Raw genomic sequence first — 12,454 nt, 5'->3', positions numbered from 1 at the left:
CCTTGTATCGCGATAAATCTCCACCTCGTGCCCTCCCCTCTTCCCAGCGGCACGTTTCCGGTGCACCGGCGGGTCACGGGGCGGTGCCCGTGGCGCTGCCACCTCCCCGCGGGGCCGGCCGTGTCAGCTCCGTAGGTCGAGAGCCTCCTACAGCCGCCAAACAGCAAGGCCGCGCCCCATAGCAGGGGCCCCGGAGCCGCTCAACGCCCGTCATCACCGCCCAGTGGCGGCAAACCTCCGTCAGTGCTTCAGAGCCCCGGCACTGGCACACTGAACAGGGACTGTGAAAGGGCTGGCACTGCCTCTCCAGGGTCAGTATGCACGAATTAGACAAGTAACACTGTACATACAAACACCACACAGAATTACTTCCAACTCATCACCTTTTTTTTTAACAGCATCTTTATCAAGAAAGTAAACAGCCAGCAAATTATCCTTGCAAGAACAGAAGTATGCCACTGTGGGCTTTATTTTTAACTTTTTTCCAGCTCACTGGCTGTCACTGCAACCCAAATGCAAATGAAGTCTTAAACAGAGCCCTCTGTCAAACCTGAGCTGGTTTTGATTGGCAGATCTCAATATTCATCCTTTTCCAAGACAGAGAAATTAAATGCTCAGCGCTCTACAAGTACCTCCTTTCACTCTTAATTCCAGAGTTGATTAAACACAAGATTACTCCATACCCTAACAACACAGCATCCCCCACATTTCCAAGACATGCAAATCATCTATAACTTTTTCTGCAAAATCATACAGTTAGTCCATGTGATTTGCCTATTCACCTACTTCTAGTTTGGCTTCTATTCTAACTCAGGACCTACACAGAGTTTGTCTTCTGTGTTCCAACTTGGTTGCTCTATAATGGAGCAGCCTCTCCTCCACCAGCAGCAGCAACCCCTTCCCCCACCATCACACATCTCTCAGCTACTGAAAAATAACCAGTCAGAAAACAGTCAAAAATTCACACCATGAAAGAAATTTCAGAGTCTCAGAATGTGCCACTTAAGTCAGTACCCTGGCAAGCAAATGAGATCAACGCAACAGTGGCAGCTTCTAAAAGCATACAGAAACTGAGCTATTGAGTTGATGTAGAAGTCCCCTGAGCTGACATTTAAGGACTTTTTTTGGTCACTGTGACAAAAGAATAATCACAAGAACAGGTAAGGCATGACTGATCCCATCAGCTTATGCTGGCTGTCACAGTACGTACTGCAAGACAAACCTTTACAATGCAGGAACAAGTACAACCACCTACAATCCACACAGCAGAAACAAGGTACTCTCACTCAACCTAAGACTACAGCCTCACCAGTTCGTGTGTGGAGAATCCTGGATTTACATATAAAGTTACCATTTGCATTATGGTTGACTGGGTGTTTGCAAAACACTGCTCTCTACTTCCAGCTGATACTAGCTGTTACTTCCTTACAGGTCACTTGCATCATACAGGCATACATACAGTCTCTGGGATTTCACTTTAGAGCTGGGCCTGCCCAGCTCTTCATGGAAATCTTTCTTCTAAACGTTTCCAATTCACGTGTAGGTGTTTGAAGGCATCTTCTTGCAAACTCAACTTTCATCCCAGACAAAGCTGCAGGACGTAGGAATTGTATCTCAGCTGTAAAAGCATCTTTCATTGAATACAATTAGACACTAGGCACAGCAGACTACTCGACTCCTTCCCCTGGGGAGCAGCAGCAGCCGTGTCAGGGGCAGTCAGTGTCAAACCTTCTGCTTAGTATTTATTGATGCCAAAGATTCGAACACCATGCAACTGTGGCAGCTTGGGGATGAGCACGGTCAGGAGGGAGGTCGTGTTGAGAATAAAGTGTGTTGAATCATACTTTGTGTAGAAACTCGCCAGGAAGTACCTGTGGTAGAAAGGGGAGCAAACTTAGCTGATGACACCCTTGTCTGAAAAAACAAACAAAGTTAAGTAGAAGAAAGTGCTTTAGTAATCAGTACTAATTTACTGGTTAATTGCCTTTCTATTTCTATACTCAGTATCTCACCTGGGGCTCTAGAATATCTACAGCACAATTATGGACCTCTTCTTCCCACCCTTCTCACAGCAGTGAAAAGCAACTCCCAGGCAGTGTCTTCCTCCAGCACTTCCTCCCACCCCTCAAGCTGGAATCTGACTTCTGCAGCTACAAGCCTCATTTACGATATGGGTTTTAAGCACTTACACCAAAATCATTGCAGTTCTGCTACCCTAGCAAGCTGAGCGAGGAAACATTTGACATTTTTCAGTGCAAAAATCTCCTATGCTGAGCACATCTGCGATAGGTATGACTTTAAAATGATTCTGATCTGGCGGATGTTTCCAGAACTATTTTTAAGCTAGTCCACAACCTGTTCAACTGCAAGAATAAGAAAATGTGCCTCAGAAAATCAAATTCACTACCAACCTCTTTACACTTTGAGCTAATAATTCCATCTCACTTTTTGCAAAAACTAGTCACAGAAATAAGGCTACCACATTGTTTTGGTTTTGTTTTTTCCCCAGCAAAATGGAGACATTGATTCAGCTACTTATGCATTATTAGTGCACGAAGAGAACCACACACAAGTATTACAAATACAAAACCAACTTCCTAAACATGATGCAGGATCTTCCCCCTGCCTCCCCGCCATGCAAGTGGACAACTTCCTTCAGGGAAAAACAGAAAGACTTTTTAAAGTTGGATATTAAATAGGTGGTGTTACACACTGTGCCTTTGTCAACAGAGACAGGCAGGGTAGGATTTCTCATCTATTTACACAACTAATTCAAATAGAAGGCAATCTGTACAAAGCAGAACTGACATGCAAAATCCTGGACCCCATTCAGTGAAGGCTGCCACACTCCTTAGCACTCACAAGTCACTAAAGTGCTAATAAATGCTGTCATGTGCCAAAGGAGTGAACTGGAGTGTCAAAAGCTGCAGGAAGAAAGATTGTTGATAACCTGTAAACATGTGCTCCCTACCCCTGTGATGTAGAAACACACAAACAAGTGAGGAAAAAAAAAAAATGCTTTTACAATGTAAACTGCAACCCATTTGCAGCTTTTCAAATCATATTTTTATAATTCAGTTAATCCAGAATACAGTTTTGAACTCACAGAATTATAGGAGAGATTGTGAAGAATTTTCTTGAAGATGTAAATTGTACTCCATAATCCAGTTGTTCCCAGTGTGTTAGTAGCCTAGCTTTCCCCTGATCCGGTGTTTCGAAAGGAGTTCCCTTTACTGCATGCAAAAACACATACATTCCCTGGGGAAAATGAAAAGGGAACACAGTGGCACTTTTAGATTTTTTTTTTTTAGTAATTTCTACATTGTTCAATGCATTGTAAAAACGGAGAGGAAAAGCATTCTCAGCCTGGTCTCAGCATTCTCAAAGCTGCTGGTTTGTAATGACAAATTATCACAGAGGAGGGAAGAGAGAAGATGCGATTTGCCCCAGATTGTGCAGTCAGTGGCACAGTCAGAATTAAAGTCTGTGTGACATTCAATCCACTGCCTTGTCTTCGACATGAGATGACAAAAAAAATTGCATGAAATGAAGACAATTTTAACCAGTACTGCCACAAGCTCAGGGCTGCTGCGGTGTATTACCACTTACCTAACATAGTGTTAAGTCAGTTAGGAGGTAGAGTCTGCACAAAGCAAAATCTAGCTACAAATAATGTCAACATTACAAGAACTTTAAAGCTTTCTTAGCCCCACACCAGCTTCAAACACTTGTAAGCTGACTACCAGCAAGCTGTTGAGTATCACCTGTCCATCTCTTTGCTGTTTCTTCTTTACCACATTGGACTTCACTTATGATTGTTTCTATCTGATGGGAACACACCATGCGTGCCCTGTTCCAAGAGATCAGTGTGGGCCTACTGATTTCAAACAGGGGAGTCTATCCGCTTCCAGATTTAACAAACATTTGTTTTCTATCAAACTGAGCACATCAACTCCAAGCAAGAGTCTCTATCAGAAAATATCAAAGACTTCCTTTTCTTTCTTTCAGGTCCTTTCTTATGCACATACAGAAATGAATATTATAGAAAGCTTTATATAGAAAAAATTTCTTTTGAATTCTTATAAATGAAGTGAAATCTGAGCAAGTCACTTGAAATCATTTTCCCTTTTTCTTTTTTGGACCCCCCCTGACTGTTAATCTAAGCAAATTCATTAATTTGCTTAATGATGTTTGTAGCGTCTCATTTTTAATACCTAAACCAAGAAGGCACTTTTAGAACAGATCTATATTCTTACTTCGTATTTTATTTTGCACTGGTAGTTGCAGAAAGGAGCACCAGAAATGCTTTCAACATCAGCTAAGAGTTTTCCAGTAGTGGAAACCCAAGATTTTGTTGTTTGTCAAACCATTCAAAGATTTGTTTCCCAAAAAGTACCATTTAAATGCTGAAATATGCAAAAGTCCAGTTTATACTTATCTTCTAGGGTTCCACTAGTACTTGCCAGTGCATGCTCTCATCCCTGTTGTCATTATAGCTACTTGCTATAATGAATTCGGTAAGGCATTTGGGAAATATTTAGTAATATTCATCTCTGCCAAGCATCATCTTCCCAAGACAGGCATGTCTGATGCTGACAATGATACCGTACACAATGCTCTACTGATGCTTACAATTAGTTTTAAACCTATCTACAAAAATAAAAAGCTTGAATAAAAATCACTTTATTTTTCACAGGATTCAAGAGGATATTATTCCACCTCAGCCTTTAAAGTGAATGATCATCTTCCTAAATACAGAAGAAGCTATCATTTTGTTATGGCTTCTTTGCTGTTAATCTCAGAAAGCTGTATTAGCATAAAATGCTGGATTATGGCCCTCTTTTCATACATCACTTGTCCTCCCCAAACCAGCCAGCTCATTTGTGGATAAGACAAGCAGAGATGGGATTTCATTATCCATACAACTTGGCTATTTTTCTCTTCTCCTGCCACTAAAAATAAGCATGCACGAACAACTTCTCAAACTCTGTTACAAGAGAGGGTACTTACCAGGTTGTGAATCACATTTGTTAAAGTCCAGGCGACAGGCACACTAAAGAAAGGAATGCTGAGCAAGACAATGTGCAGCAGGCCAACTCCGAGCGCATACGTCAGCCACATTCCACGACTGTTCATCACCCGTGTGTTTGGATTTACCTCGCTGTGGGCAACGCCTACGTTCATTTTTACCCTATAGAACAAATCTGTCTGAAGAGTGAGACTACTGTTATAGACAGTACTTAACATGTACAGGTTTCAGATTGGATAATGGATGTTTTAAATCAGCAGGTCTGGCAGCAAAACAGTGCATAAGCCAAGATATACCTCAAGATCTTCAAAGTATGGTTTATAGAGAAGTCATAACAAAAAGGGCTGTTAGGAACCATTTGTTTTTAAAATGCCCAAACAAATAAACCCCACAGTCTTGCAACAGAAGGGACATTTCAAAAAGAATAGCAAGCTGTGCTCTTGTTACCTAAAGTTGCAAACCTGTATGAAATCCAGCTTTGTAACTCTTGCCCTCTAAATTATTTTCTCCATCCACAATATCTGCAGTTCTTACCCTCCTCTCATATCAATTTTCCTCCTCTTTCCTGCTCATGTAATGGCTAGTGAAGAATTCTGTGTATATCAACTGCCCTGCTACCTGCCCTACTGCTATAAAGAACAAGAACTGATTGATGCTTTTCTTGCAGCAGAGTGCAGATTTCAGATTTCCTCCTCTCCCCACCTGATAGTTTTCAGACAGGCATTTCCATCTTTCAAATCTGGATGAAATTAGCCAATGGGTTTTCTAAGTGACAGCCATACACAGAGATATCAAGAACAATTTCATAACACTGATCTCACCAGGAGATAGACAACTTACAGTGAATAACATTGTATTAGAATCTGTACTGATAATTATAAAAAATAATTCCGTATTTCATACTCACATGATCTGTGAGACTATTTATATTGTTATGGGCCTGGGATGGAGACTTTTTACTTCCTTCTAAATCAATCTACAAAGCACTGGTTAACCAACAAAAATAGCCTGCTTTTGGTATGAAGTTTGTTTCTTACGCTGGCTCAGTGCCACGAGATGCTGGTATTACAGCAGTATTTTGCAATATTAACAGTGGACTATAAAAATAGATGCGATGAACCTGAAACTGAACCGTGACAGTGCTGACTTTAATCAATACTTATCGCAAAGTCTTTCAAGCCGTGCACTCACAGGGAACACATTACCTGAGACGTGTGAAGTGAGGTTGTTCCTCCCTCCCTAGGATACAGCACCGCCGCTGAGCAAGTACCTGCACACACACTTTCACGTTACCTTCCACCTTGCCCTATCTTTCCTATTTTCTAATTTAACCAGACGGACCCGCCCCCTCACCCAGCCCGCCAGACCCGTGCTTTCCCTCACAGCGGCACGGAAAAAGCAGGACCCCTCGCCTCCCCGCACAGACGGCTCCCTTCCGGCCACGCACCATGCGGACTCCCCGCAACCCATCCTCCGGCCGCCCCAGCCCACCGGGCCCCGATGCGCGCCTCAGGGCTGGGCCCGGCTGCAGCTGCCGACCACCCCGGGGCCTGCTCGTAAGCACAAGCAGCGAACCGGCCCATCTTCCCGCCCTTCGCCTCCCGAGCGCAGCCCCACCTTTCCGGGCACCCACGGGCCGCGCTGAGACCGCGGCCGCCGAGAAGCAGAGGGAGAACGCTAGCCGCGGGCCGCAGGTAGAACCGGCCGGCCGCCCCGTGGGCGGTGCTGCCGCGGAGGGGAGGGGCCCGGCTAACTGCCCGTACCGCCCACCGCGCGGCGGCGGCGGCAGTGGTTAGCCGGGAGTGGGGTGGCGCGGTGGCGGAGGAAGCGCGGCCGCGGAGCCTGCTGGGGGGCGGGCGCCTGGGAAAGGCCGAAGGGTGCGGAGCTGCTGCCTCCCCTTGGGTCCTGGCCGGGCGACGACGCTTTTTGCCTCTGGCAGCTGGCTTCACCTTGGCGGGAACTGCTGCTGCCCAGGGACGGGCTAGGGCCTAGGGTGAGGCCTGGGCCTGGCTGGGCGCGGCGTCCCGCTCCCCTCTCCGTGCGGGACCAGGCCCCGTGAGGACCGAAGTCAGCAAGCCGGGCCCTCCCCTCAACTCCCCTCATCTCGTCGCCGTGTGGTGACGCGAGCTTAGTCCCCCGTGCTTTTTGTAATGAAAAGCGGAACCGGGAGCTGGGGACTGTTGGTGCGGTTTTAGGTAAACTCGTGTGACCGCCGCGGGTTTTATCTGCAGCTTTTGTCCCTTTCGTTTCCACCGAACCGGTGGACTCCTGAGGAAGGTGGCTGTGGGAGGGGGGTTGGGGTCCTGCCCTACAAATCTGTGAGGCTGCGACTGTGAAGTTTATGGAGGTTTTGTCTGCAGTTTATCTGCTGTTGTGTAGTATTACAGCTGTCTAGAGAGCCCCTGTTGCAGGAGTGTCTGACTTTGCTTAGAGGGGTAAATGAACTGCATTCAGTGATGATGCTCAAGGACAGAAACCACTGTCTTCCCACTGAGCACAGATTATAGTATGCCTGCCTAGTGAACAGTTACAATAGTAACATGGCTTGAGCTGAAATATGTATGTTTAATATTAGATATAAGGCAGAAGTTCTTCCCTGTGAGGGTGCTGAGGTGTTGGCATAGGGTGCCCAGAGAAACTGTGGCTGCCTCATCCCTGGCAGTGTTCAAGGCCAGGCTGGACAGGGCTTGGAGCAACCTGCTCTAGTGAAAGGTGTCGCTTTGGAACTGGATGAGCTTTAAGGCCCCTTCCAACTCAAACCATTCTATGTTCTTTTAGCTGAAAGTAATCAAGGATTGGATGTATTTGCAGAGGTAGCAAGTACCAGCAGGTGCCCCCGAGATGTGGCCAGCATGGCTTTATGTCCTCCCATCCAGTGAGCAGTTGGCACAGGGCCCTGCACGGGGTGTTTTGGGTCCAGGGGAGGGGAGGGTAGTCCTGGGACTGGTTTCTTTCCCAAACCATCTGCATCAGTAACACCTCATGGACAGTTTGTCTTTGGGATCTGTAATGTTTCCATTTTAAGACCCTCCCTTTTCTTAATGTCTTTTGGTAAAGATATCCAGCTCCGATCTGGTACTTGTCATTGCTAAATCATGAAGCACTTGACACAGGAGCCCTGTATAATGTGTGACTGTGTGGGGAAACCTGCCTCACTGAATGTGTGTACATGATTAATATTGGTCTGTCTTCAACAGCCCTATTCTGTGCTCCTTTTCCTGTTTGTTTGCTGGAACACATGATTTGTCACATGTTTTTACCACATATGAAAGGCAAACTCCCTTTGGAATATAAATAAGAAGTATAAAGAGAAAATATCTTTGTAGCAGTTCTTAAAAAGCTTCAATGCTGCTTCCTCTTCAAAACACTGTACCTTTTTTTTGCCAAGTAACCATGTTTTGCTTTTGTCTTTTATGTTTAAAGAGTGGCAGCCCTTAGAAGGACATCAAGGCAGAGAGAAGTGTCCTGTAATTGTTGTTATCAGCTGCATACACCCTGCAGGATGGCAGTGCTCTGGGATGTTGTTTGCAGGCCCCCGCTGTGACCTGATTGTGTTGGGAGGAAATCTGGGTTTGTTCCATTCCTCCACACATGCTCATATCCTTGGGATGGGTGCTGAGTGTGCTGTGTCGTCCAGCAGATAGCTTGGACTGAATGAATGGGAAAGCCAGGACTGCTGGGATTTTTTCCCCCTTAACACAACCTAGTAAAGAGCTGCTGTGAAGAGAAGAAACCCAGGTCTGAACTGTTCTTGGGTGCAAAGAGCTGTCTAGCAATGCTGTTTGTCCCCCCTTCCTCACACACATGAAAAACTGTGGTTGAGTTCTTTTTGTCAGTCTAGAAAGGTTACCAGAGATTTTTCTTGTGTCTGCTTGGGTACTTAAACAGAAATGCATGCAAAAATTTGCAGATCCATTTACAGTCTTTTGATAGTAGAGTATCTGTGTAATGATGCAGGAATTTTACACACCTTTGAAAGTGTTTTCAATGGTAAAAACCAGGTATTTCCACTGGCTTTTGATACAAGGCATCTTCAAGTAAAAGATACAGAGGCACAGAAATACACTGACTTGTCTCTGTATGCAGAGTAAGTCAGATCAGAAAGGCAAGGTTATAATTCGGAAGGTTTTTTGTTCCTTTCTTCATTATTGCTAGTAGATCTCATTGCCACTGAATATGATTTCTGCATCAGTACCACTGTGCTTCCTCCCTGCTTCCTTCCCAACTCTAAACCTTCAGGTCATATTTCTTCCATGATTTTTTGTATACTGGGGATTTTATTTATCAGTGCTGAAATCAGACCTGGTTCTGAGTAAATATCCTAGCTGAAGACATTTCTGACAAGCACTTTGCATTACCATCTGGTCTGTCTACTTTTGGAATTGCAGGATCCCAGCCATGTTACAATAGTTCAGCGGAGATGAGTACATAAGTGAGAGATAATACACTGTTTTGCTCAGTATTTCTCTGAATTCTTAGAAGCTTTTCATTAGAAGTTTAATCTACTTAAAATAGTGGTTTTTAGTCTAGACATGTGTTCTGTTACTTCTACAAGTCAAACTTTTATTGACTGCTCCTACTAACTGCTGCTACTGTATATTGAAAATTGTACTCTTCAGCTGTTTATGCTTCACTCACATTTAAAAGATGCTGTGAAACAATTAATTAGAAGTGGGTATTTGTAATGTGGCTCGTATTTTCTTACCTTTCTATACAGTGTCTCTGAATCTTATTCCACAATGAAACAGCTTTCAGCAGAGACAGTTCGTCTCCTTTCAAGTTCTCAGGTGATTACATCAGTTGTCAGCGTGGTGAAGGAGCTGATAGAAAATTCTTTGGATGCTGGTGCCACAAATATTGATATTAAACTGGTAAGTCCCCTTTCTTTCTCTAACAAAGACTTGAACGTAAAATAAGAGGCAGGGGAATTTGTTCCACTGCAAATGTATTTTTTAGGCTATGAAGGTTTGGGGAAAGGTATTAATAGTAGTTATACATACATATTTTAATTTCAACTACAAATGGTCCAAAACCAGTTTTCATTAATGTTTTTGAGGCCCCACCAAAACAGTAAGGCATATTTGTACTCCTGAGTGTATCTTGGGGTAAACGCAGGAACTTCTTTAGTACTTCTTTTTCTACTTGCAAATTAACTTTCCTGACTAATAGTTTGTTCTAAAAGGTGTTGGGCTTAAGTTTTACTGCTAGATTGACATGTTCAATGCTCATTACAAAATACTGTCAGGAAGATGAAAATGGAAACAATAGAAAATGTTGATGGCCATGTTAGATATTGTTATAAATTACCACATGGTGAACTCTGGTTACTGCTAACATCTTATTTTTACAAGATGTTAAAAAAAGTTGGCATATTACTCAAGGATAATTGGGGGGGGGGGGGGGGGGAGGGGAACATGGAGGAGGAATATTGCTTGTAATAAAGAACTTGTGCTTTTTTTCCCCAGATTGGATTAAATGGCAAACATGATTAGTTTCTCTTGCTGCCATGAGTATTTCTGGTTTTGCGGTGTTTTGTCAACAGCTGCTTAGTATCAGCATTTCCTACTTTGCAAGAAAGTGTGTTGTTACAATCTGTATAAATGGATGTATCCAGAATTGCATCCAGTTTCCTTTCCTGCAAATAACAGTGAATGTATAAGCTATTCTTGAATTAAGTGTTAGGCAAATGCTCTTAATTAGGAGGGAAATCAATTTTCTGCTTGTTTTTCTGTCCATGTCACTGCTTGCTTTTCTGAATGAGTCTCAAGTGCTTTCCATCTGAGTCTCCTGCAGATGTTAAAGAGCATGCTTATTTGCCATTTGCCTTAAGTGAGTTGAAGGTACTTCTGTGATCTGTGATGACCTCTATCATCTCAATATGTAGGCTAAATAGTATCTTGTTTCATGAGTAACTCCAAAGTGAGCAGTTTGTGCACAGTTCTGGGGATAAGAGTCAGATCCTGTGAGCTGATCAGTAACTGCAGAAAGTCAACAGGTTTTAGAGCCTTCAGAAATTGTTAGAACAAACCTTGTCTCTTTTACTGGAGTGCCAATAGAGAGCCATGCAGATAGTGGGTGAAAAGCCCTCTAATTGCTGTGGGTTTCATGCTGCAATAATCAGCTGTTTCCATCATGAGAAGTCCCAAACCAATTAAAAAGAGTATTTTCAACCATTTCTAGTGCATGAGTCATCTCCACTACTCTTAGATTCTTTGTCAGTCCAGGCTAATCCAAATCACTGTATTTCTAGAGCAAACAAACCTGGCTTTACAGAGGTTGTCAGTTTTCAGAGTGTAAACAAGATTTGCTGATTGTTCTTCTGTAGGTTCTAGGGGAGAAGAAGAAACCTGTGCTTTGCACAACTATAGAACAGTAATACTGAAAAATAGTGGATTTTTTTTTTCTGGGACTTTTAGTAATAATATTTTTATATCAAAGTGCTGTTTTAATGGCATGAAATTTAAATAAGGTCAACCACATAATGACACCCACTCAATGGCCACCTAACTGGATTAGCTCAAAAGCATCAGGGAGAATGGAAACTTTGAAATTTAATTTTACAGCTTGTGGGTTGTTTTTTTTTATTTTTGCCTGAAACTTGCAGAATTTTCATTGTTTTAACCTCTTCTAGGTGGATTAGGAAGGCTAGCTGATTTGTGCAGACTGATTCCGTTTGCCTGAGCAAAGACAGGAATGGCTTTTTTGGAGACAGACAAGAGTTAGCCTGCAGGTGGAATGGTTCTCAGGTAGAAACCATGGAATGATCTGTTGTGGTGGGAAGCTTTGGCTAGTGCTTTCTTTTTGTTAACTTGTTTGACCAAACTGCAATAGGTGATGTTACTGAGCATCTTTGCACCATGTATCAGTCAGCTTTTACACAACACTGGGAAAACATCAGCTTGTGTTGTAGTTTTAAATAATGTGATATTTAATTTCAGTTAAAAGCCAATCATTTGACTACAAACTGAACTGTGGCCTTCCTGTAAGGTGTTGAGTGGCGTCTATTTATTAGTTTGAACCTCAGCTTTGTTACTTTCAGGAATATGAACATGGTGGAGCTTGCATTGTTGTTAGCAGCACAGTCAACTGCCTCTGTAGTATGACTGTGCATTAAGCATATATAGAATTACGTTTTTATTCTTGATATGATGTCCTGGCTTCAGGTTAAAGTATGCCAAAAAAACATTGATGCAAGAATGTAATTGCTTGTGTATGGATGAAGAGACTTTGTGGACATCAGGCTGTCCATTTTCCTGACTGACATCTAACAGCAGGAATTTATGAGGATAATCTGAACAGTCTGACTGAGACCTGCATATTTTAATAGAGACAATGAGGAACAGCCTGTGTTAGTAGTTGCAGCAAAGTTGGGGTTTGAGAACTGTGAATCTTAGCTACAGGTTTTCTACTGTTGTCTGCCTTTTT

General features: G+C 43.1%; 2 protein-coding genes across 9 annotated transcripts in view; one reads left to right on the top strand and one right to left on the bottom strand.

Moving 5' to 3' along the window:
- Nucleotides 1-430: 430 nt before the first annotated feature.
- ORMDL1 (ORMDL sphingolipid biosynthesis regulator 1) lies at nucleotides 431-6,387 on the bottom strand. Of its 3 annotated transcripts, none has more exons than XM_061457783.1 (4): nucleotides 6,235-6,387; nucleotides 5,011-5,208; nucleotides 3,107-3,258; nucleotides 431-1,871 (listed from the first exon to the last, which is right to left on the bottom strand). In XM_061457783.1, exons 2-4 carry the CDS (start codon nucleotides 5,182-5,184, stop codon nucleotides 1,736-1,738), a joined length of 462 nt encoding a protein of 153 aa, XP_061313767.1. In that variant the 5' UTR covers nucleotides 5,185-5,208; nucleotides 6,235-6,387; the 3' UTR covers nucleotides 431-1,735. The 3 variants fall into 3 exon arrangements, with proteins under 3 accessions (XP_061313767.1, XP_061313777.1, XP_061313757.1); XM_061457793.1 differs by having other exon boundaries at nucleotides 5,011-5,204; nucleotides 6,235-6,358; XM_061457773.1 differs by lacking the exon at nucleotides 6,235-6,387 and having other exon boundaries at nucleotides 5,011-6,196.
- Nucleotides 6,388-6,420: 33 nt separating this feature from the next.
- PMS1 (PMS1 homolog 1, mismatch repair system component) overlaps nucleotides 6,421-12,454 on the top strand; it is a 45,424-nt gene continuing 39,390 nt past the window's right edge. For 2 of the 6 annotated variants that reach the window (XM_061457585.1, XM_061457553.1), the window contains exons 1-2: nucleotides 8,871-9,116; nucleotides 9,747-9,900. In XM_061457585.1, the coding sequence (XP_061313569.1) occupies nucleotides 8,920-9,116; nucleotides 9,747-9,900 (351 nt within the window). In that variant the 5' untranslated portion in view covers nucleotides 8,871-8,919. Of the gene's footprint in view, nucleotides 6,724-7,180; nucleotides 7,225-8,868; nucleotides 9,117-9,746; nucleotides 9,901-12,454 lie in introns of those variants that run through there. The other 4 variants (XM_061457567.1, XM_061457576.1, XR_009744166.1 and 1 more) reach the window with 4 other exon arrangements.

This window comes from Pezoporus flaviventris, unplaced genomic scaffold, assembly GCF_033815535.1.
Source record: "Pezoporus flaviventris isolate CSIRO_AGI_PZ_B2104156 unplaced genomic scaffold, CSIRO_AGI_Pfla_v1 ptg000001l, whole genome shotgun sequence".
Taxonomy (NCBI): Eukaryota; Metazoa; Chordata; class Aves; order Psittaciformes; family Psittacidae; genus Pezoporus; species Pezoporus flaviventris.
The sequence above is the reverse complement of the archived record's forward strand: the minus strand, read 5'-3'. Positions and strand labels throughout refer to the sequence as shown.

Coding starts and splice junctions, on each gene's coding strand:
- ORMDL1 (XM_061457773.1), bottom strand. CDS start 5,247: ATGTTAAGTACTGTCTATAACAGTAGTCTCACTCTTCAGACAGATTTG. Junction 3,259..5,010: donor CAAATGTGATTCACAACCTG/GTAAGTACCCTC, acceptor CATTTTCCCCAG/GGAATGTATGTGTTTTTGCA. Junction 1,872..3,106: donor ACAATCTCTCCTATAATTCT/GTGAGTTCAAAA, acceptor TTTCTACCACAG/GTACTTCCTGGCGAGTTTCT.